The sequence below is a fragment of the Haliotis asinina genome, chromosome 1 (genome assembly GCF_037392515.1).
Source record: "Haliotis asinina isolate JCU_RB_2024 chromosome 1, JCU_Hal_asi_v2, whole genome shotgun sequence".
Taxonomy (NCBI): Eukaryota; Metazoa; Mollusca; class Gastropoda; order Lepetellida; family Haliotidae; genus Haliotis; species Haliotis asinina.
The window spans coordinates 5,220,022-5,242,358 of record NC_090280.1 but is presented as its reverse complement, the minus strand read 5'-3'; the positions used below and the strand labels follow the sequence as shown (position 1 = coordinate 5,242,358).

Below are 22,337 nucleotides of genomic sequence, written 5' to 3'. Positions count from 1 at the left end.
TCCTCTGACAGTGTACCGATAAAGGCGAAAACGTAAATCGACCAAAGTGAGATTAAGGCTGCGAATCGTCATACTGTTGTCCTGATGTTTGGAAAATTAAATCTCACAATTTTATTCAGTTCGGGATTAAAGTTGTCTAACAACGATCAAATCCTTATTGTTGGGTTGTATGACAAGCGGATATGCACAGTAAATGGGAAACCGAGAACAAGTACGGTTGATCGAAGTTAACTCTCGTCACGTACTGCACGTGTTTCACTGTTCCATTACTTCAAACAGGGAGCCTATATGGAGGTTGTAGAGTATCCCTGCTTCAAAACACACTCAAACACCCAAAATGCTTATCGCCCGAAGGATGTCTCCAGGCGTAACTGTACTGGCAAAGGCTGTCTCTCAACACATCATCAAACCATTTGCCTCGGGCATGCCGTGACCAAAACTAAGCAAGTTCAGTGCAACACGAATTTGTAATTGCATCAAAACCATGTGTCTGGTCGCAGTAAGAGATGCATAAAACGCTGAAAGTATTCTCTTCAGCCACAGTACTAAGAGCCTATAATTTCGGTCAAACAAAAACGACATGAACTTCGACGCTAAAGGAGCTCACAATTAATCCATCCCTTTAACATCCAACAGTTACCAAACAAAATAAAGTCATGGTAGGTTGCAAAGGGTACACTTTATTTTCCTTAAACCACGCCCTTTCAATTCATTTGGAAGATTCATGTTTTGTTGCAGTAGCTGCTCTCATGTAGGTGATGTTGACAGGATGGATGTTTCACTTAGTTCTTTTGTTTTACTTAACCTTTGTGAAATTCTACATGGTGTCTAGGATGTTTCTAAGACACCCCAGTTTTAACCTCTGGACACCAATTATTGTATCAGCACGGGGACTATATAACAGGATGTCATGTTGCTTTTAAAGATTTTAAGCGCATTATTACAGTAAACGAGGAATTATTAGACACCGAATGTTATTTCTTTTGAACATTCCAGAGTTGAATCCTGCAAGCGTACATAGACGAACACGACTAGAACATGATGCCATGTTGTTTGTTCACATTATATTGACGATCATTGATAGTTCTCCCTTCTTATCACACATCGGATGTTAGACAAGGAGCAGCCCGTGAACGCGGTCATCCCTAGGGGCAGGTCGGTGACGTGTAGTCGCAATACTTGGTGTTGTCATTCCAGAGGGTCGACGCCGGACACTGAATGCCGTCGTACGTCAGTCCGCTGGAGCAAGTGACGTATATGTTGCAGCCCCTGCATGACTGGTAATCTCCGTTGGGGACGCCGTCACAGTCTTTCACACACCCTGGACAAAGTGCAATGAATTAGGTTACAAGGATATTGCCTTCTTTTCTGTCGAATGGCTTGTTTTTCATATGTCAAAGTGTCTGAGGTGGAGAAGCTGCGTAATGAATTGCCTACATCATCACACTGTGTCCCAGACGTAGAGGGAGCGAGTGGCCATGTAGCAACTCCTAACGCTACAAATGTATTTGCGTATAAGATTGGTTGCTTGGTCTGTTGCTTTACGCCGCACACAGCAATATTCCAGCTATATGATGTAAGTTGTCGAGCCCGGGGCAGACAGCCTTGTCATCACCAACATGAACATCAACCAAGTCAGCGAGTCCAGGGTTCAACACAAACATAGGGATTAGGGTGCCGTTGTGCCAGGCGTAAGTCTATGTTAAGGTATGGGAGCTACGATGAGAGGTACTGACAAACGTAAGGATGTTTAGTGCCAAAATACGACTGTCTGAACAACAATATATCAATATATACTCACGGTATGGATTGGGCATTAGGACTCCTGTAACAAAAGAAAACAAAAATCTCTTAATAATTTAAATAAGAAACATTGAATGCAGTGGAATACAGTGGATGCAAACATCACCCTGTCTTAACGAAAGCTGGTTACGGTGTCATAAGTAAACAATTCGTTACCTGGCTTTGTTGGTGTTGGTGTTGGCACAGTTGTTGGTCGTGGTGTTTGCGCCGTTGTGGGTTTCGGTGTAGGTGTCGTTGTTGTTCGTGTTGGTGTTGTCGTGGGTTCAGGTGTAGGGGTCGTTGTTGGTTGCGTGGTTGAAGGTATAGTGACTTTCACAGTGGATGAAGGTGTAGTCTGTACTGGTGTAATTGTCGATGCTACAGTGGACGTTGGCGTCGTATCTGAAGTAGAATGTTGGGATTATTCACTGGCCAACACATGAACACGCAGACTAGAGCCAGGATAAGGACATGTAGATAGATGCAGGTTAAAATGGATCCAAATGCAGGGTATTGGCGAGTCTGGACAGGTGCGTGTGACCTGACCAATAGATTGTCATTAAGATCCTTCGGATATTGGCAAACACTTGATTACATCAGGGAGATGACGATGCTTGTTTTCCCGTTTGTTCTACACCATAAATCTCAACATGAATCAATCAGCGTGGACTTACTACCTTGACAGGTAGGGGAGCTTGAGTCACAGAACTTGATGTTGTCGTTCCACACAGTCCCAGGAGGACAGGGGTTGTTGTCAATGATCTGCTTACTGACACATCGGACATAAACTTCACAGCCCTGACAGGACTGGTAGAAGCCATCACCTTTAGTGCTGCAGTCGCTGACACATTCTGTACAGAGGACGATCATGTGATACAGATACATTAAAAACGATGATGAGCTCTGAGGCTCACTGAACGAAGTGAATTTATCAGTATAATATAGAAAACGGTTGGCTTTTATATATTCTGGAGAACGTGTTGTAGGCAGGTGCATTCTGTTTGAATATTGACTTCTTCTGAAAGGAAGTCGTATATATTGCACACCTTCAGAATCTATGGAACTGGATGGCTATAAATGTAGGAGATATTTCAAAATTAAAATATTTATCTCTGCAATCATATATAATGTGATAAAAGCCTGAATTCCCAGACACGATCATTATTATTTCGCTTACTGCCAGTTGAAAGTTGTCCTGGAGCCATTGCTGAAATCATAGAGACATGTGACATCACTTTGAAATACTTTCTGTAAACAAAATACATTTATGTAGGCATAATGCAAACACAGGCGCAAGCGTGTATGCACGAAACGGATTTTCCCAAAGTACCGATCCACGTGTATTGCATTTAAAACTCTATGAAAGGAAGCAAATTCTTGAAGTCTAATCTTATCAGCAAATAACAACGATAGAAAAAATACGAAATGAGTACCACCATTTCAAGCAATAGTGCTGCATTAGACATAGCCATTCCGGAAGGAAACCATGTCCGTTTATCATCGTGGTCCAGTATATGTTTCAGTTTATGGATACGTTATGAATGCAAAGAAAATTGTTAGCCAATCCCATGTCCCCTGCCCACTTGCAATGTATTATTTGTGTGTCTATGTTGTCATATATATGTGAATATTAACACCAACTCCGCTCTCAGTATCACCAATGCACGGGCTTACTGGTTGTAGTGCTTCCTGGCGTGGTGGGACTTGTGGGACCTACAACCAGAGACAGCTACAGTAAGTTGGACAATGGTATGTTTGGTGCTACATATTTGTAACGTCACTACATGCTATCTTACTGCAGCAAAGGTTGTTTGTCAAATGACGTGGTATTTGTTCACATTTGTCAGACAGAGAGAACTACGAGAACAATTTCTATGCTTTGAAAAGCGCAGCCAAATACTTAGCTTGAACACCAAACTGTAATTTTTTTATAAGGACTATACCAACAAGGAGCTTTGCCTTTGACGTGACATCATTTGTCAAAAATATTATAAAGTTTTTAAAGCAGCTGTTACGAAAACACAATGGTATTCTCTTCAAACCAGGCTGTAATGTTGGGCCTTGAAAGAGACCTAGTCCCAGTTTGTGCTGAAGCGGAATTAATATTGAACGCTCTGTGAACGTATGGTGTGTGTTGGAGATAATGGCAGGATTGTGTCAACATGGTCTTCCTACCTTGACAGGTAGGGGAGCTTGAGTCACAGAACTTGATGTTGTCGTTCCACACAGTCCCAGAAGGACAAGGATTGTTGTCAGTGATCTGCTTGTTGACACATCGAACATAAACATCACAGCCCTGACAGGACTGGTAGAAGCCATCACCTTTAGTGCTGCAGTCGCTGACACATTCTGTACAGAGGACGATCATGTGATACAGATACATTAAAAACGATGGTGAGCTCTGAGGCTCACTTAAAAAGTACGTTTGAATATTTGTTGAATTTCTTATTTTCAAATGCAGCTGCATACATGTTCGATTAAACGGACCCAAATGATTGTGTGTAAGGCAGGGTGTGAGTGAGTATGTTTATGCCTCTTTCACGAAGCAGAGACACCAACATTGGGCTCCGCACATGTATATCCCTGTGGGGAATGGAACCCGGGCCTTCAGCGTAACGAGTCAACGCTTCAACCACCAGGCATTGAAGTGGACTTATCAAATTACGCTGGTATACATCGTTAGAAGTACGAAATTATACCTGAAACCAAATGACTGAAACCTTTAGTCTTTTGAGAAAATGACTGATCATTTTAGTCATTTGACCAAATGACTGTCAGTGAACATTGCAGACAGTTGTCCAAGTTGCCGGTTTTACATATGTACTGTAACAGATATACATATTATCAAGTATTGATGATTGATAGTGTATTCCAGTTTCAGCTTCTATTTCATTCTCTGAGTCAACGTCCTCGTTTAGCCATGCAATTAGTTTAACCTTCTCGACATTCACAGTCGGCCAGTTACCACTGAGCACAGCCAAATAGTTTCATTGAGAGTGGGCTATATATTTACGCATGCATAAACACAAGACAAGCATGCATGTAACCTTTCTTTACTGACATTAGAAGCTGGTATGCTGAACAGGAACGATTTGTTTATGGACAGACAACTTCTTTATTGGAATGGCTGTCTCGTTTCGGTGTAAAACATCTGCTTCATAATAGTCTTAACAGCCTCACTACCGAGAAGTCGCATCCGTTCCGATGAAGAAATTGCCCGTCCATACAAAAATCGGTTTTGTTCAGGAGCAAGTGTGCCGCTGAGTATGGGGCTGTATACGGGATTTACTTAGAGTGTCCACGGCACTTTTTATGTTCAACCTTATGGGACTCCTCAGTTTTTGCTCTCCTTTTCATTGGACTTTCTCTTGTTTCAAGTGGTTTTTCAATCGGGTGTCAAACAGTCACTGGTCATGTTTGCCAGGTAATAACAGTCATGTCACGTGGGACGTGACGTAACTTCTTAAAGTGCTATACATATTTTCACCAATCGGCATCTCTAGTACAACTGACATATGCAGAATCAAATCCAGTGTTTGTAATTAATTCCCCACAACATACAGATACACGAGGCAACAATGTATACACCGGTATTTTAATAGCATGTAACATAATGTCATAGATCTTGCAAACTGACAATAAAGTACAGGTGCTGCGATTGTAAGACTGATGATCATCATAAGAATCCTATTAATGACGACCATTTCACTTACCGCCGGTTGAAAGTTGTCCTGCAACCATTGCTGAAAAAAATCATTCTTTATATGAATTTTCATGTTCGCATGTTTCTTGAGTATGACAAGTGTCCTCCACGCACGTGGAGAATATAAGCACAGAGAAAAGAAAACAGCCTGTATATTTTATGGACGTCCAGGTGGTACTCGACTCTGATTTCAACATATATGCCAGAACACTTATGGAATGATACAATGACGTCTTATCTACTGATGCTGACGTGTGATGATGTCCGTTTATGTAGGAAATACCAATATCGTGATGTCTGTCTCTTCTGTTACCACAACACAAACATAAAAGAATCGGTAGCATACATGAATCCTGTTCCAGAAAGCAGGAATACAATCCAGTAACGTCAAACTGGTTGTAGCTATCAACATTCAACTTACATTTGATCTAAAAAAGAATCACAACTTTTTATCCTCACTTCTAGTAGCGTCCATAAACCTTCCACAATTATCTGTATCACTTACGAATTACCTTCAATAAAAACATATGTCTGCAAGCAACGTAAAAACCGATATACCTGTATCAGCCAATCGTTCTAATATTGGCGTGACCTCAATGCTTTCAATTTATAGACTCTATAGTGAAAAACACATGATCTTGTTACAAAAACAATCACCCGTTTTTCTATTTACTGTACTTTACATAAAGGGCACTATTTGAGTTTCTACAAAGCAAGTACTTACTGGTTGTAGTGGTTCCCGGCGTGGTTGGACTGGTGGGACCTACAACCAGAGACAGACATAATGAGCTGTATGCTTAGTAGAACATTCCTTAAATATTCAGCATTTTGTCAGCTTGACTCATAACAGTGAGTGTATGATCTGATGAACAGTGTAATCGGGGAGATGAACAGACCAGATTAACTGGTCAGGCAGTGTCTAAAGGTACCTCAGTAAGTGATAATGTGTTTGGAACATTCAGAGTGACACTCGGCAAGCGCATTATTCCACATGCATAGTATCAGCTGTATTACTGGGTATTTAATACCGGGAGAAACAAATAAAAGAAAACATGACAATTTATAGTTTCCAGTTTTCATCACCATTTTTGTCGGAGAAAATATGCGAATAGATAAAGGAACACAAGGTAGCGTTCCCTACTTTTTCCTTTCGTGTAGGTTCCATAAATGACGGTAGTCTCTACCTGTACCGTATAATACTTTCTTTGAGAAAAACAGGGCAATAATATCTTCTTCTTATGTCTGAAGATGGGTGTTTTCCGTACGGACATTGATATTATCATGAATTTGCCATCTTGATGTTCCTACCTTGACAGGTGGGTGAATTTAGGTCACAGAACTTGATGTTGTCGTTCCACACAGTCCCAGGAGGACAAGGGTTGTTGTCAGTGATCTGCTTGTTGACACACCGGACATAAACATCACAGCCCTGACAGGACTGGTAGAAGCCATCAACTTTAGTGCTGCAGTCGCTAACACATTCTGTACAGAGGACGATCGTGTGATGCAGATACACTATTAACTAATGTGACATAGGTACTGAGGCTCGCTGAACGGAATGAATGTATCAATATGATCTAAAATTGGTTAGAATTTTATATTCTGCAGAGCATGCTACGGACAGGTGGATTCTGTTTGAAGATTAACTGACACAATCTGCACAGAGACCGATAATGTGATATCATGGCCCATTATTGGCCATGATAACAATTTTGGGACACAATTGTTGTTTTTTTTATTACCTAAAAGTGTTTCCAAGTGACCACTGTCCCTGTTACGGGACTAATTTTCAAAGGGAGGTGTTTATGAGAGTTACGTACTTTCCTTATATATGAGCAGATGAGATTGACATAACACCGGATCCATATTTGCTTGGCCGAAATATGCCGCACATTAAAAGAACGTGTGCCAATATGGTTTTCTTTTTATTATTTGTATTAAATTTGAGAAATGACTTACAAATATTGCTGTGGACATAAACTGCATATGTTTCTGTCGGAACTGTTTTGCAATGTATTGTTATCATGTAAATCTGCGTTTGAATATTGTCCCACTAATATGACAGTGGGTGTCAGAGGTGTGGGGTTTTCCTGTGGGATATGTCTCACAATTGGAGTCTTAAGGTGTTAGAGGGCGACAGACGGATCCCCAGGTCTTGTCATGGGTGGATGTGTTGTGGTTAATCTGATAACAGAACTTCTAGCCCAGTATGACCGTTCATATCACCACAGGTTTGACAGCCTGTTCATTGCTTTGAATGTGATGGATGTTCTGACCGACAAGAGCATAGCATACACATGGACGATTCATGCAAACCGTCTTCTGGAAATGTCATTTGAGATATGTCAACTTTATGAAAAGACAGCCAGAGAACAATATGACCAAGCTACAGAGACAGAGTCAGGTCTCACAGTTGTCAGATGGAATGACAACAATATAGTCGATCTTGTCTCAAACACGTTTGGACCCCATCCAGCCCTCATGAGAGCAAAGGGATGATCGAGAGATGAGTCAAAACAACTAACCCTCTGTGACCCGTTACTAAAATCAAACAATGCGAGGAATTGGTCGTAGCGATCGAAAAGTTGCGAAGTATTGCACTGCCATTCGCTTCAAGAAGTGGCGGTGAGCTGTATTCGCTTAGTGTTCGGTTTTCACCAAGTTTCGCATCTTTGTAGAGGTATCCCAGCAAACAGGTACAAGCCGTTGGATCTGTCTGCCATCTTCTGCGGTTATATCTTGCATGAGCTTACGCTCAGTCTTCACTCGCTAGTCCTGGTCGTAGTCCACATCACCTGTCAATCGTGTCCCACCCTTTATCCCCTCCCCCACCCCATAGAGGCCAGATATTATCACGTTGATACCTTTGTTCAGAGCTGGCCAACACACTTTAGTTACGCATCGTGTGTAGTAAAAAATCGTGCGTCACTGACCACATACAGGCCTCCACGACACAGTAACATACAAAGTAACAAAGCTTTGTCCAAACATGCACCCTCACATGATTGCAGAAAATAGCTTTTGTACGTTTGTTTAATTCAATAGCAAGGTCTAATTATGAAACCAAGTCGTTTACAATAAAAGTTCATCTTGTTATCTAGGACTTGTTAATCTATGTGTTCGCTATTTTTGTACCCACTGTCATATTAATGGGACGCTGCAATATTCGGTATCTCGTACCCACTGTCCATTAATGGGACAGTGCAATCATCTCAGCTAAAGAACAAAATAATATTGATTTTCAATCAGCCTTGATTTCGTTCATTTGAAAAAGTAATTTATCATGACAAATTTACTCCGAAAGAAATGAGCTTTAATGGGATAGCAGCACCTTGCCTGTGATCGTGGGTTTCACGACAGTGGTAGATACACGGCATCTCCACTCCGCAACCTCCCCCTCCGTAGCAAACACGTCACATATACTTTAAGCACATACACCGTGACATAACTGGGGTGTTGTTTGTGACTATGAACTGATAGATGCAATTATTAACAGCTAACTGTAGGCAATATTTCGTTTAACTCCATACCTTAAAAGATGAAATACACTCCATGTACTTACGGCCATTGGAGAGCTGCCCTGCGACAACGGCTAGAATAAAATTAGTTATGTATATTTTACATATACACGATGGAACATGTTATGTTTAGTTGGTCTGGTGTTAAACGCCACACTCAGTAATATTCCAGCTATATGGCGGCGGTCTGGAAATATTCGAGTTCGGACCAGACAATCCAGTGATTAACAGCATGAACATGTATCTACGCAACTGTGATACGATGACGTATGTCAACCAAGTCAGCGATTCCTTTAGTCGCCTCTTCAGACAAGAGTGGGTTGTTGAACACCAATGCTGACCCGTATCTTCACGGGTAAACAACACCCGTACCTGTCTTGATACAGTCTAACATTTTTGAATATCTTCGCCTGACATCCTTCTCATTCAGGACACCACGGAAAACACCGGATAGTCGACGTGTCTCAACTGATAGAGATGAAAAATGCACATGTCTGTAATAATGTAACTTGATTTAGAAAATTGCCTATACGGTCCCTTACATGTCTGTGTTGTCGGTGCGTCAGTAGATTGCCCAGCTGTAGTTGCACCTAGAACGATTTGAAAATGAAACTATTACTTATATAAATCATCTTTTCATAATGGGTGATATTCTACCGGAAATATCAAAGTATTCTCCAATCTAACCGTTCCTTGAAAGACGAAACGTGTCACCTGATTGCTTGGTCAAGAATACACCGTTGAGATCAGACCATTAGATTGTTAGAAGATACTTCATAAACAACACGCTAAAAATATTATTCCTGTGATTTTGATATTATAACCCTGTGTGAGACCACAGTTGTAATGAGTGCGTGTATTTGGTTTTACTCCGCTTTTAGCAGTAGTATTCCACCATTAACACGGTAGAAGACACCATGTGCAAGCTTCACATTTTGCACCCCTGTGGAGAATCAAAACCGAGCCTTTGGCGTGACGAGTGGGCACTTAATGTTTAGGCTGTCCCGTCGTCCCACATATATATGTCTGATCCACTAATGTGCAACCGATGATACTGGCCACGTTACACTCACCAGACGCAATGCCACAGCCGTTGAGGTCCATCCTCAATGCGATGTGATTGTTCCACTCCACTGGCCTGACTCGGACATACTGGGCGATGACTGGACATCCGAGACGGTTCGTCACAGGCGTCGTGGAGTCGGTGTTGCCGTCGAATATCTAAAATCCAAAATGTTACAATCGCATAAATTCATGTACACTATCATCTAGTCTCTGAAATACACACTGAAATAAACAGTTAATCGCAGCACCTGAGAAAATAATGTGGCCTTCTGTAGCTCACCTTCTCTGCTCCAGTGCTGTCGGTGACCGTTGTCCACGTTGCGCCATCCAGACTGTACTGTACAGTATACTTGGAGACCCACTGTTTGCAACAGCCGCTGACGGGGTCGGGGTCACGTCCCGCCGTCGTCACTGTCCGCACGACACTGGGCGTGGGAAGGTCAACCTGTAATATGAGTTATAGTGAATGGGGGTTGTTTAGCCGACACTGCAATTTTCCAGCTACATTACAGGTGTCCGTAAATAATCTTTACCAGACAACCCAGTGACTGACCCGCACAGTTTAAATGACATGCACCAAACAATCCAGTAAACATGATTTCTGCTGTTCATCTTTTACGTCAAGCGGTGATTGCCAAGCACTCACTAGGAGTTTCCTGGAGTCCACATAAAAGTCCCATAAAATTGTAGCGTTCAGACATAACATTCCTAGTTTACCTGCAGCCATTGTTTTGTGTCCAAATCGAGGGCGACCCAGGAGCCGACCTTGTAAGCTTGGGGGTTAGGGTCAACGTTGACGCCTAGTTTTCCCCTGTAGGGAGCGTAGTTGTGAGCAGGATCTTTGCTGGAGTAGTCTGTGGATGCCGAGAACGCCGCGTCTGGCAGCGTCGCCGTCAGTGAGTCGTCACATACACCTACATTAAAGCGTGAATTTTATGCTGGTTACGTTATGATCAATTTACACCCTAAACTGCCCGTCCTTTTCAAACTACTGCACATTTTCAAAAGTAAAGTGAATTCTCAATATTTGACCAAACTTTACACCAAGGACATATTTTTTTACACTAACAAAATGAATTTTGAAATTTGCTCTTTTCAACAATAGTGAATCAATTCCTGTGAGAATTCTGATCTGAGTGTCTCTGGAATGTCAAAGTAAGAACATGGTCAGCGTTTGTGTCCTTTGTGCACATGGCATTCATTACGTACGTGGTGTTGTCGCCTGAGGAACAGGAACAGCGGCACCTGAAAAGGGAACTATACATAAAATAATAGTACATCAATGGTCTGTACTGTAAATGTTACTGTTGGTTTTCTTGGGACTATACAAACCAGATGACATTACATTCCCATTCTACCGGGTACCCATTTGAGTGAACAAAAATGTTATATGCTCAAAACATTTGCCGAACTCAACTCCATGTGCACTTCAGTCTGGGCATCACCGGAGCCCAGAAGGATCATCTGAGCTGATGCTTCAACAATGCTTGACCCTTACTGCAGAGTTCCGTGTCAAACCCTCGAGAGTGACATATTTTCGGATGAACGGGTGAACAAAACTGATGCACAATATCATGTTATACAGGTTTGAGTAACTCAACAAACCTGATAGAAATGTCATAATGATCCCTATTTCACATTCAATAAATAGTAATCCATCTAATACACACACCACAATCATCATTCAAAGTAACAGCCTATGTATTCCATACGCATTTAAAACGACTTACCTTTTACGATGCCTGTTATGGCTGCAAAAATAAATATAAGTGGTAAGTAAGCATATGTTTAACACATCTAACGTAAATACGCGACGACTTTGAAATTTGTGTTACAATGCGAAATACGAACATTAGGTACACAGTGTTTGAAGCATATTTTTGGTTTCCTCTGCTATGTTCTTGTTGAAATATTACAAAAGGCGCCGTAAAGCAAAAAACAAATATGTCTTGGGCGAAAACGATATTGATATTATTATCATATTTCCCACCTTTTTTCTGTTCCGTTATGGAATTTAATTCGCTTCAGACTACATGAAATGATTATTTGTCCCCTTTGAAATGATTCTTTTATTTCACATTATCAGGCTATATTCTACATTTTCAGAAACACGAGGAACATCAGTCTAATTGGTTGGCAACAAGTACCAATATTCTGTCTGACGTGACACAATACTGTGACACAATGATATCCACATCGGGGCCAGCAGATTCGTGGATGTTTTTTCTTACATGTCGGGGACCTTCAGAACCCTGACCTGCATGCTTTAAACATACGGCTAAACCATAAACAGTACAGTTCCCATGTTTACAAGAGGACATCAGGCTGACATCATCTTCTCTCTGATAAGGATTTGTCGTCTGTATTTTGCACATCTGTTTTTAATTGTTGGTCAACGTTTCCTCTTTATCCATCATATACTCATGTTTTCGCTACCAATTTAGCTGCCTTGAAGAACGTGTCTTAATCATCGTCTCAAGCCATGAAGATTTGACACTGTTCTGAAACGCGTCTTGTGAGAAGTGCTACGTGTCTGGACTATGAAGGACCTAGTGGCCTAAATGCCACATGGTTTGAGATTGTGGTTATGTGACAAGGACATGCCAAGACCTGACAAAAGAAAAAGAAGATTGTAATGATAACAGACATTTCGACACCTGTTGACATATAGTTAAGTCTGGAAAGGATTGTCGTAAACCCACGTCCATTCTAACAAAATCGTTCCCGTCAATCCCGAGACGGATATTGAGAGCGACGACACACGTCGTGGGGGTAAAAGGTCATCTCTCAGGTCACTGACCCTGACCACGTTGTACAATAAGTCGTCTTGGTTCCTTGAAACCAATGGGAAACCAGGAGTCCCCACAAACTAGACGAAATGTTTGTTTATTATTTGAACATTGCAAATGGAAGCGAAAAAACCGTTCCCATAATCACAGAAAAGTCAGTTGAAATGTCTTAGCCTTACCATCACCTTTGAGAGTAGCGAGAATACCTCCAGCCACAGGCAACACGTGAGCCATCTACAATGGTGTGGACAATCATGCATGACTGAAGCCTGTAGCCATACGCCTAAAAGAACGACTACAACCCTCAGAAAATTCATGGTTGAAATATTATCAAGTTCAACGTTAGCGCATTACTTAGCAGCATATACACCAACGTGCAAATGAAACGTCCCCATGTATATTATACTGGCTATATACGAACAACACACACACACCCCAAAACAAAAACAACAACAACAAAAAAGCAACAATAAAAGAACCAAACAAAAAACAAAACAAAGTAAAAAAAAACCCAAAACAACTATATTTTACAGTTCGGTGGGCTATCATACAGATCAGGCTCACAGAAAATCACTAGTACGTAACGTGTGTTACCGTCTCCAGCGTTAAGTGCTCCCTCGACAGGCGGTCGCTCAGACTGGACAAGTCGTCTGATTTTACGTGATGTGGTACCTGTAGCCATTTCGGGTGCGAGTTGGTCACACAGGTGCTCACTCAAGTCACATACCCGACCATCAGGTCTGCTAGTGTACAGACTGCTTTCTTTTTTTGAAAAAAAACCCCATCTCGATCCGAATTTCGTCGCTTCCACTGACGTACATTCCAGTCTACGACGTCATTGTTCACTCGTCAACGTCATGCCCTCGAACGTTCGGTAGTCACGGATACCATGTACACGAAGACGTCTGCTCACTGTCCATCAGCTGACGTGATGCCCGTGACCTATCTCCTCTGATGACGTCACGGTTACAAATCTGTTCCTCAATTGAAGCATCCCCCCCCCCCACCCCCCCACCCTACCAACTGCTCGTTCCCTCTGGTCTGATATTAATCGAGGCATGTTTGGTTGTTCACACGGGGGTAAGTCATGACAGGGAACAGTTCAGCTCGTGTTTTTGCATGCAGGTACTTTTCTGCAAGTGTGGGAAGTTTTGGCGCTCAAAGTCATTTTTAACGTTTAAGAAATGTAGCAGGCGCTTTACCTTCACATATAATATTAATGTTTGTTTGGGAGATGTGCCCCCAACCAAAATTCACTTATATGGCCACTTAGACGACAATTATAATAATTCTTTATATTTGGGACGTTTCCTTTTGCACGTCAGTGTAGCCAGGTCTGAGAATATACATGTGTACCACTGGCTCATTTGACCTATCACACAAAATTCCAAGTAAGCCAATCTCTTGTTGATAACCTTATATTTATCTCTTATACCGACGTCATTTAGTTATGTAAATCGTGACTGAAATAGAAATGAAATTTCTAGGTTCCTAACTGCACCAGGTCCTATCATTATTAAACAGATCCTCGACGGCTTCGTCATACCCATTCTGATTTTCATGCCAACGATGCAGTGGCCTGCGCTTCTCCTTCTTCCTGTGGTGCTTGCCAGGAAAAATGTTTTGTTTCTCGTTTCTGATGACATGCGGCCAAACCTTGGGGCATATCTTGGACCCGACTTCCCCTCACCTGTCTATCCAGTAATGCACACGCCTACGCTGGATTCATTAGCCAAGCGGAGTCTGCTCCTCAAGAGAGCCTATGTTTCCCAAGCACTTTGCAATCCAAGCAGAACGGCTCTTCTTACGAGTAGGAGACCTGACACAAGCCACATCTACGCCATCGGTCCTTACTTCAGGAAATATGGAGGAAACTTTACCACTCTACCAGAGTACTTCAAGAAGAACGGCTACAGGACCATAGGCATGGGGAAGGTGTTCCACCCAGGGAAGTCTTCGGGTAATGATGATCCTGTATCGTGGACAGACCCGTATTTTCATGCACCTGATAAGTATGCTAAAGATGATCTCATTTGGCAAGCTGTGTCTGAGGAAAGGGAAGCCCAGCAACCTCTTCAAGATTCCCTATTGGCTGACAATGCAATAAAGGTTCTGCAAGAGGTGGCCCCAAAAGCTAAATCAGGTGAGCAACCTTTCTTTGTGGCGGTCGGACTTCACAGGCCCCATCTGCCCTGGAACTTTCCAGCTCGCTTTATGGAATATTACCCTCTTGAGAATATTCGACTCCCTCCTAATTATTTTGCACCAGTGGGGATGCCCACAGTTGCTTGGCACAACTTTACTAACATGGGTAGATACAAGAACATTAAGCCGCTTGGGTTAAAAGACGTTGGGAATATCAACTTTACCTTTCCGCATAACGTTACCTTAGAGTTAAGAAGGGCATACTACAGCTGTATGAGTTTCACAGACTACGAGCTTGGCAGGGTTATAGCTGAACTTGACAATCTTGGCCTGTCAAACAACACTATCATATCCTTCTGGGGAGACCATGGATGGCAGCTTGGGGAACACAGTGAATGGGAGAAGCAAACAAACTTTGAGGATGCTACCCATGCTCCAATGATGATCCACATCCCAGGTCTCACCGACCAGGGCATCGTCACAGAACAGTTCACGGAGTTTGTGGATCTCTTTCCAACACTTGCTGAAGCTGCAGAACTTCCTAAAATTGAGACATGTCCTGAACATTCACAAAATGTTACCCTGTGTACAGAAGGACTCAGTTTGATGCCTCTTGTGAAGAATCCAAACACGACATTGAAGACTGCCGCCTTCTCCCAGTACCATCGAGATGGTGACCCTCTGACGGGGAAAGCTGTGATGGGTTACACAATGAGAACAGACACATATCGCTACACAGAATGGGTCAAGTTTACTGGTGGTAAAAAGTTTGTTACCCATTGGAACAAGTTGGTTGCTGCAGAACTGTACGATCATACAGTCGACCCACAGGAAAACTACAATCAAGCACTGAATGTTACTTATGCTAGCATCAGGAAAGTGCTTAGTGCCAAGCTACGGGCTGGTTGGAGGAAGGCAATACCTGGAGGAGAAACGCTGAGCAATTAAGGAAATGTCACATGTAAAGTATATGGACTGAATAAATATTGTAACATAGCTTTTATCACATCTTTTGTAAAAGAAAGCCCACAATTGTCTCTGATGAAAACAGCTTCGAGTGTGAGATTCTGATAGATCCAGGTGTACGCCTGACCATGCCGAGTTTCATGAACAGTTTAGTCTACCTTAGTTCACCTTGTCACACGTCATAAGTACATGCAAGGGCAAGTCAAGTTGTCACCTTAGAACAGCAACTTCAAAATTCAACATCAACAACACAGTACCTCGCTTTACTGGTCATATCTCTGGGGACCATCTTTGCACCATTATTAAAATCCCGGCTAATTTGTAATGTGGTGAAGTTCAAATTCATAAATGTAATGAAAACTGGTTTTCCAGGAACCTGTCAAATCACCCCCCTGGTATGACGCATCATGACATAGATATACAGTTTTATCTACGTACATTGCAAAACGTATGACTCTATTTTATAAACAGAATGTTCTAACAAGCACACACAAAGATACGCAAATCTCAACATTCCAGGCATAATCTCGGTCACTTTATCTGAGAAGGGAATGTGTCATGTGCAGAATGAAATGTTAACTTTTATCCAGGACTGTTTTTGCTAGGATTTGCAAACTATGTGACGCTTCTCTGTACGCATATTACAGGTCATTCATTTATCTTGATTGCACTCCTGTGATTCGAGACATTTGATTCTGGTACCAGCCCATGTTTGATGGAATGCGACGCAGACAAACTATTTACAGTGTGTGTCAATGTGGCAGTGTGTGTGTTTGTGTGTGTTTGTGTCTCAGTGTGGGACTGCGTGTGTTTGTGTGTGTTTGTGTCTCAGTGTGGGACTGCGTGTGTTTGTGTGGTTCTGTGTCTCAGTGTGGGACTGCGCGTGTTTGTGTGTGTTTGTGTCTCAGTGTGGGACTGCGTGTGTTTGTGTGGTTCTGTGTCTCAGTGTGGGACTGCGTGTGTTTGTGTGGTTCTGTGTCTCAGTGTGGGACTGCGTGTATTTGTGTGTGTTTGTGTCTCAGTGTGGGACTGCGTGTGTTTGTGTGTGCTTGTGTCTCAATTTGGGACTGCACGTGCTTGTGTGTGTTTGTGTCTCAATGTCGGACTGCATGTGTTTGTGTGCGTTTGTCTCTCAATGTGGAACTGCTTGTGTTTGCGTGTATTTGTCTCTCAATGTGGAACTGCATGTGCTTGTGCGGTTCTGTGTCTCAGTGTGGGACTGCGTGTATTTGTGTGCGTTTGTGCCTCAATGTAGGTGTCCGTGTGTTTCTTGTGCCTGTCTCTGCGTGTGTCTCTGTGTTTGACTGCGTGTATTTGTGTGTCTGTGTTTCCCAGTGTGTCTGTTTGGTACTGCATGTTTGTGTCGATCTACGTGTGTTTTTGTGTCTTTGTGGAACTGTGTGATTGTCTGTGTGGTACTCTGCGTGTGTTTGTATGGAAATGTGTGTGTTTCTGTGGAGCTGTGTGTGTTTGTGTGGCTGCGTGGAAGTGCGTGTATTCGTGTGTTGTCTGTGTTTGCGTTTGTGTGTCTGCCGTACACAAATCTCCGCGACCTGAAAGGCATATATTTGCAGCGTGTTGATGGCAGGTGCGTCTTGTATAAAATTAACTATCAGTAATAGTTGTCAGCAGTTGTTATTAAGTCTAATCTTGGTGTTTTCAGTCTGCAACTTGCTCCCACAGAAATAAGATTGATGTCCATGCATGTGGATTATTACAGTTTCATGATCATGTTAAAATGCCTTTTCACAACACTGTGACATGGCCCTTCAAATGTTAGATCAACAAAATCTTTTGTTATCTTTCTTTAAACAAATATTGCTGTATAATATATGCATCGCTATAAGCAATCAAGTTTACATAGGTAACATATACAAAGGAAGGACATTGCCTGACTTTTGAACCTATCACGATGCGTCCACAACGGAGGTGTTTGACGCATTCCTCTGCGCATGTTTTGTAGCTCCGCAGTAAAAATGCCCGGATGACCCGTTATCAGTCATGTTTGCATTGGTAGGTGGTTGCATACGTTGCAACCAGAGAAAGATGCCAGTGATATGATATTAGGCTAAGATTAATGAATTCCGTCTCAGTGTGTCAACGATGTTATAGTGACATCCCTGACGGTATGGCACCTTCATGCCCTCGTTACTCACTCTCCAGCTCTTCAACTAGGTCGGGAAGATTGATGTACCAGCTTATCTCTATAACACATTTGAGTTTGCTAAAACAATTTATAAAATATTCGTGGAACTGTGAAAACGGATGTGTTTGCAGAATCAAATATGTAGTAATTTATGTCAAAATGCCAAGTTACAAAAAGTTAAACACACTGCTAGATTACCTTGACTAATAAACAACCTTTAAACTGATTCAGCATACAAAAGAAAATGGGTGCTTGACTGATGTGGACCAAAAGCTCATCAAAACTGCTAGGTTGTTCTCCTGTGACTCCTTCGACACGATTGGGACACATGTAGACATCAGGAAAAAAGAGAAAAAAACACCAGTGCTAATGTTTTCATGACTTAAAGAAAGCTGAGTTGCTGTTTCTTGCAATAATGAGTGGACCAAATTACTTTTGACAGAATTCGGTTATTTACGTCGATTTCCAGAAACAGATCATGCCTATCTCCGGGAACTACGGGCGCAGACGGTAACATGACACCGTAACGTACACTGAGACTGCAGAAACGCCTTAATACCTACTGGAGTTGAGGCTCACATGTGTAGTTGATGTCGCAATGCCTAAAGTAGTAGAAGGAGATAGCGTAACACCTACGCGAGTTAGAGACAAACTGGTAGTCCATGCTTGAGAATTAAGCTTACTCCAACAAAATACACACTTCTACAGCCCTGGTATCTGCCCTGCTGCTCACATGGGCTATCAGCCATACCCACTCGTTTGCCCTTGTTGAATTTCAGCCGTGGAACTACTGGTTTCAGAATGTTGCACAATCCGTTGCGTGCTGATAACATGATCGGGAAGACTGCAGACAAGTGGATTGGGATAGTCATGAGCTGATATCACTGACGTACTAACTGGATTCATGTGTAGATATGTGCGTACTAAGTCGATTGTAGTATCACTCAACACTGCGGATGACATAGTTAAGGGGGAGAAAGCAAAATCATGACTTGCTGCCTTTGTACCTGACTGAATCTCACCCTCCCATATGTTGAAAGGTGGAAGCTGCATCTTGAATGTCATCTTCATTGATGATGGTATCGCTGGATCAATATTATCATCTTTTAACTTAAACAAGAAACCAGTTTCCCGCAGAAGGAACCCTGGTCGTGCCAGTGTGAACAGTATTAATGGAGGTATGTCGTGGTATGTCGTGGCATGTCGCGGTATGTTGCATTTGTGCACATGATGTACCATCTACACACACTGATGTCCTCAACTGCCCTTCCAGTCACTCCAGTTCGCTTCTCCAATACTGTAAGCAGAATACTGTGGTCTACTATATGGAAAGCAGTTGATACGTATGTTAAAATTGCTGCACTATCTGTGTCGACGGCTCAAAGAACTCAGTACTACATAAGTCTTTATAGGTCGGTAGGAAGACCTCATGGTGTCATGAGGATATTCAAGTTCACATCCAGCTGCAATAACCTCTAAGTTAACACGGAGGTGTTAGAAAACGTGGACATGGGCCCGTAGGTCTTCTGGAACCACTTCTTCGGAAGAACCGTAATCAGATGAGTTTCCCTTGACGAAGGGACCTTAACCTCTGCCATGGACATACCAATCATAGAATGGACATGAAAACACGCCGTAATAGGTAAAATATTTTGAAGATGACGCGTTAACACAGACCAAAGGAGCAGATGCGTTGTAATGCGTGCTGAATTAGCTAGATGACTTCAGCATTTTACGTACGTATGCGTCGAAAAATAGAAAACCAGGATGTTTCCTTTACAATTCAGTTCTTGGTAAGACAGATAACAGTTTAATTTTCCCAGTTTAGGCTGTGAATCCCACCGAATCGATCCAATTCCTACATCCGTAGTGAGTGAGTGAGTGAAAGGCAATTGATATATTGATATCGCTAAAATTCCATATAAAACTACTTAAGATGATCGGCTGTGATTTAGTTAATTGCTTGGGACCAGGGTCTGTTTTCCAGTTAACATCTGAAATTAATAAACAATATTTGCAGGCATTTTAGCCCTGGGCGAAAAATGTTGTAGATGATTTATACAAAAATCTTCCAGATAATACACAAGCATTTGACCTACCGCAACACAGGAGGATAGCTCGTATCATGCCAGCACCTCGTCTTAATCCAACTGTTGCTGAAAATGACACCGTTTCCCAGCACCTTCTATATATAGCCTTGTCAGTTACAAAGCACCCCTATCCCATCGCAATCCGGGTACATCCCCGACATGCTATGGAACAGTCCAATCCCAGTGAGAGGGGCATCAAGTTAGTGTCAGTTTGGATGGCTCGTCATCTAATGAGCGTCATGTTATAATTTATGCCTGCTGCTTCAAATAATTTTGTCAAATCTAAGATCGTTTTAATTAAAAGTGATGAAAGAAATTCCTTGACTGCCAGCGATGAAGGAACAACACCCGTTATGAAAATATCCTATCAGGATGAACGATAACGGTGTGCAAATACTTTGAATATTGCAGATAAGCCAGGTTAAAAGAACATATTTGGCTGGGTAAGGAACGATGACATATATTTTTATTATTTCTTTGGTTAGCCTCGAATATATACAATTAATCGTAGGTGCCATATAAGAACCCTAGCCTTGTCCCAGATGGAGTAAGTGAATGAGTGCAGATTTTAAACCGCATTTGGCAATATTCAGGTACTCTCACGACAGAAATTGGACGCCAGACATCGGAGCTATCTGTGGAAGCCAGTTTTAACTCAGACATTGGTACTGTCGAGCTAACGTCTTTCCACTAAGCTACCCTAACGCGCCATATGCATTTAAAGTATGAATAAAAACGTCACAGGGTCGAGGTTCCCATGCAAAGCTGATTCAGATGTAGGTGCACAGCAAATGGGAGTGAAGTGGTTTCTAAATAGCTTTTAAAAAATCAAATTTTATTGTAGGGGCGGGCGTGTCACGGAAAGCAACAATGTTATGTTAACAAATGTAGTCACAATCCTCATACAACCATCTTGAAATATCGATTTGCCCAGACAAATTCCCACCTTCCTCAAATACCATCCCTCCATGCGACATGGTCCAGAGGGGCGTGTTATTGTCCCGGCATTGTCTTGTCGCCATATTTAAATATTCGTTAGCCGACTGCCCCGTCAGAAGGTGACAGGGTACTTAGGGTGGTGAGTGATTCACCTGTCAAGACGGGGTGTGGGAGTGTTGATCTCGTCCGCGAGGGCGGGGAGGTTTTCTTATAGAGGGAACCATTTTGAATGTCTGGTATCTTTAATACAAAGATCTTCCATCCCGTATAGTATTATTAAGCGACGTGCTTGCACGTATGCGTGTATGCGTGCGAATGTTCAGGTGTGTGACTACTAAGCGGACTAATGATTATTGTTTAGTGCTATCCCGCTGCAATACCATCGTGCAGTTTACACATGGATACCAAGTCAAGATCGGTATTTTAACACCAACACAAGTCACTGAGAAGATTATATATCAAACATGATATTTCAGAAGAAAAAAACGTATCGAAGTCCTGACATTCTAGATGATTTCACAACATTTTCAATGTTCCGTGTCTTGGCGAGAGGGGATGTGGCCCTGGCAGATATGTAATTGATAATCACTTTGAGAGTGACGGAATCAGATCCGAATCGAGTCGAGTCTGATACAGTCAAACCAATGACCACGAACGATGATGAACAGTACTTGGGATGGCTGTGTACATGGTGGTCAGAATGTTCTCTCATCATCCGGAGGATCCCGTCTTACCTGGGTTCAAGGTATAAAGCAAATCGTAATTTCCATATTGATTGTATATATTCTAAAACAGGTGTAAAACCACGGTGCTCGATATTAAATGCCATTATAGATATAATTTGTAATTTAGAACCACCAGCGTCTTATCCTGCCATTGCAGCACAATATTTTTGAATACATGGAGTCAGCTACGCTTAAATTCGTGTCTCTGCCAGGCTTACGCTCTGGGTGGATAGATAGTAACTGGTAACGTGCAAGAGGGCAGTATTGCAAACAATGGCTAGAAAACTACAACATCAATATAACAGAAAAACAGAGCTTTTGATTAACGTTTGTTGCAAAGAGTGCAAATGTGCTTTATAGTTGTTTGTTTGACAATCTTGCAGCCATTTAGACAGATTTCCACGAAATTAACGGTGGCATGAGCTCCAGAAAGACCTACAGACAGGTCAAAAAGGAAAGCGGCTGCAGT

General features: G+C 42.1%; 2 protein-coding genes across 2 annotated transcripts; one reads left to right on the top strand and one right to left on the bottom strand.

Annotated features, from left to right (window-relative positions):
* Positions 1 to 660: 660 nt before the first annotated feature.
* LOC137286555 (uncharacterized) lies at positions 661 to 20,370 on the bottom strand. Its single transcript, XM_067818483.1, has 18 exons — positions 20,214 to 20,370; positions 11,799 to 11,819; positions 11,278 to 11,313; positions 10,786 to 10,982; positions 10,349 to 10,513; positions 10,077 to 10,224; positions 9,546 to 9,593; positions 9,048 to 9,077; positions 6,794 to 6,967; positions 6,210 to 6,248; positions 5,496 to 5,525; positions 3,958 to 4,131; positions 3,457 to 3,495; positions 2,960 to 2,989; positions 2,460 to 2,633; positions 1,960 to 2,184; positions 1,802 to 1,825; positions 661 to 1,321 (listed from the first exon to the last, which is right to left on the bottom strand). The coding sequence occupies exons 1-18, from the start codon at positions 20,239 to 20,241 to the stop codon at positions 1,146 to 1,148; spliced, it is 1,758 nt and encodes a 585-aa protein (XP_067674584.1). The 5' UTR covers positions 20,242 to 20,370; the 3' UTR covers positions 661 to 1,145.
* On the top strand, positions 14,323 to 15,997 carry LOC137286566 (iduronate 2-sulfatase-like). Its single transcript, XM_067818495.1, has one exon. It carries the CDS (start codon positions 14,418 to 14,420, stop codon positions 15,948 to 15,950), a length of 1,533 nt encoding a protein of 510 aa, XP_067674596.1. The 5' UTR covers positions 14,323 to 14,417; the 3' UTR covers positions 15,951 to 15,997.
* Positions 20,371 to 22,337: the final 1,967 nt, after the last annotated feature.

Coding starts and splice junctions, on each gene's coding strand:
- LOC137286555 (XM_067818483.1), bottom strand. CDS start 20,241: ATGATACGAGCTATCCTCCTGTGTTGCG. Junction 11,314..11,798: donor CATAACAGGCATCGTAAAAG/GTAAGTCGTTTT, acceptor TTCCCTTTTCAG/GTGCCGCTGTTCCTGTTCCT. Junction 9,594..10,076: donor CGGCTGTGGCATTGCGTCTG/GTGAGTGTAACG, acceptor AAATCGTTCTAG/GTGCAACTACAGCTGGGCAA.
- LOC137286566 (XM_067818495.1), top strand. CDS start 14,418: ATGCCAACGATGCAGTGGCCTGCGCTTCTCCTTCTTCCTGTGGTGCTT.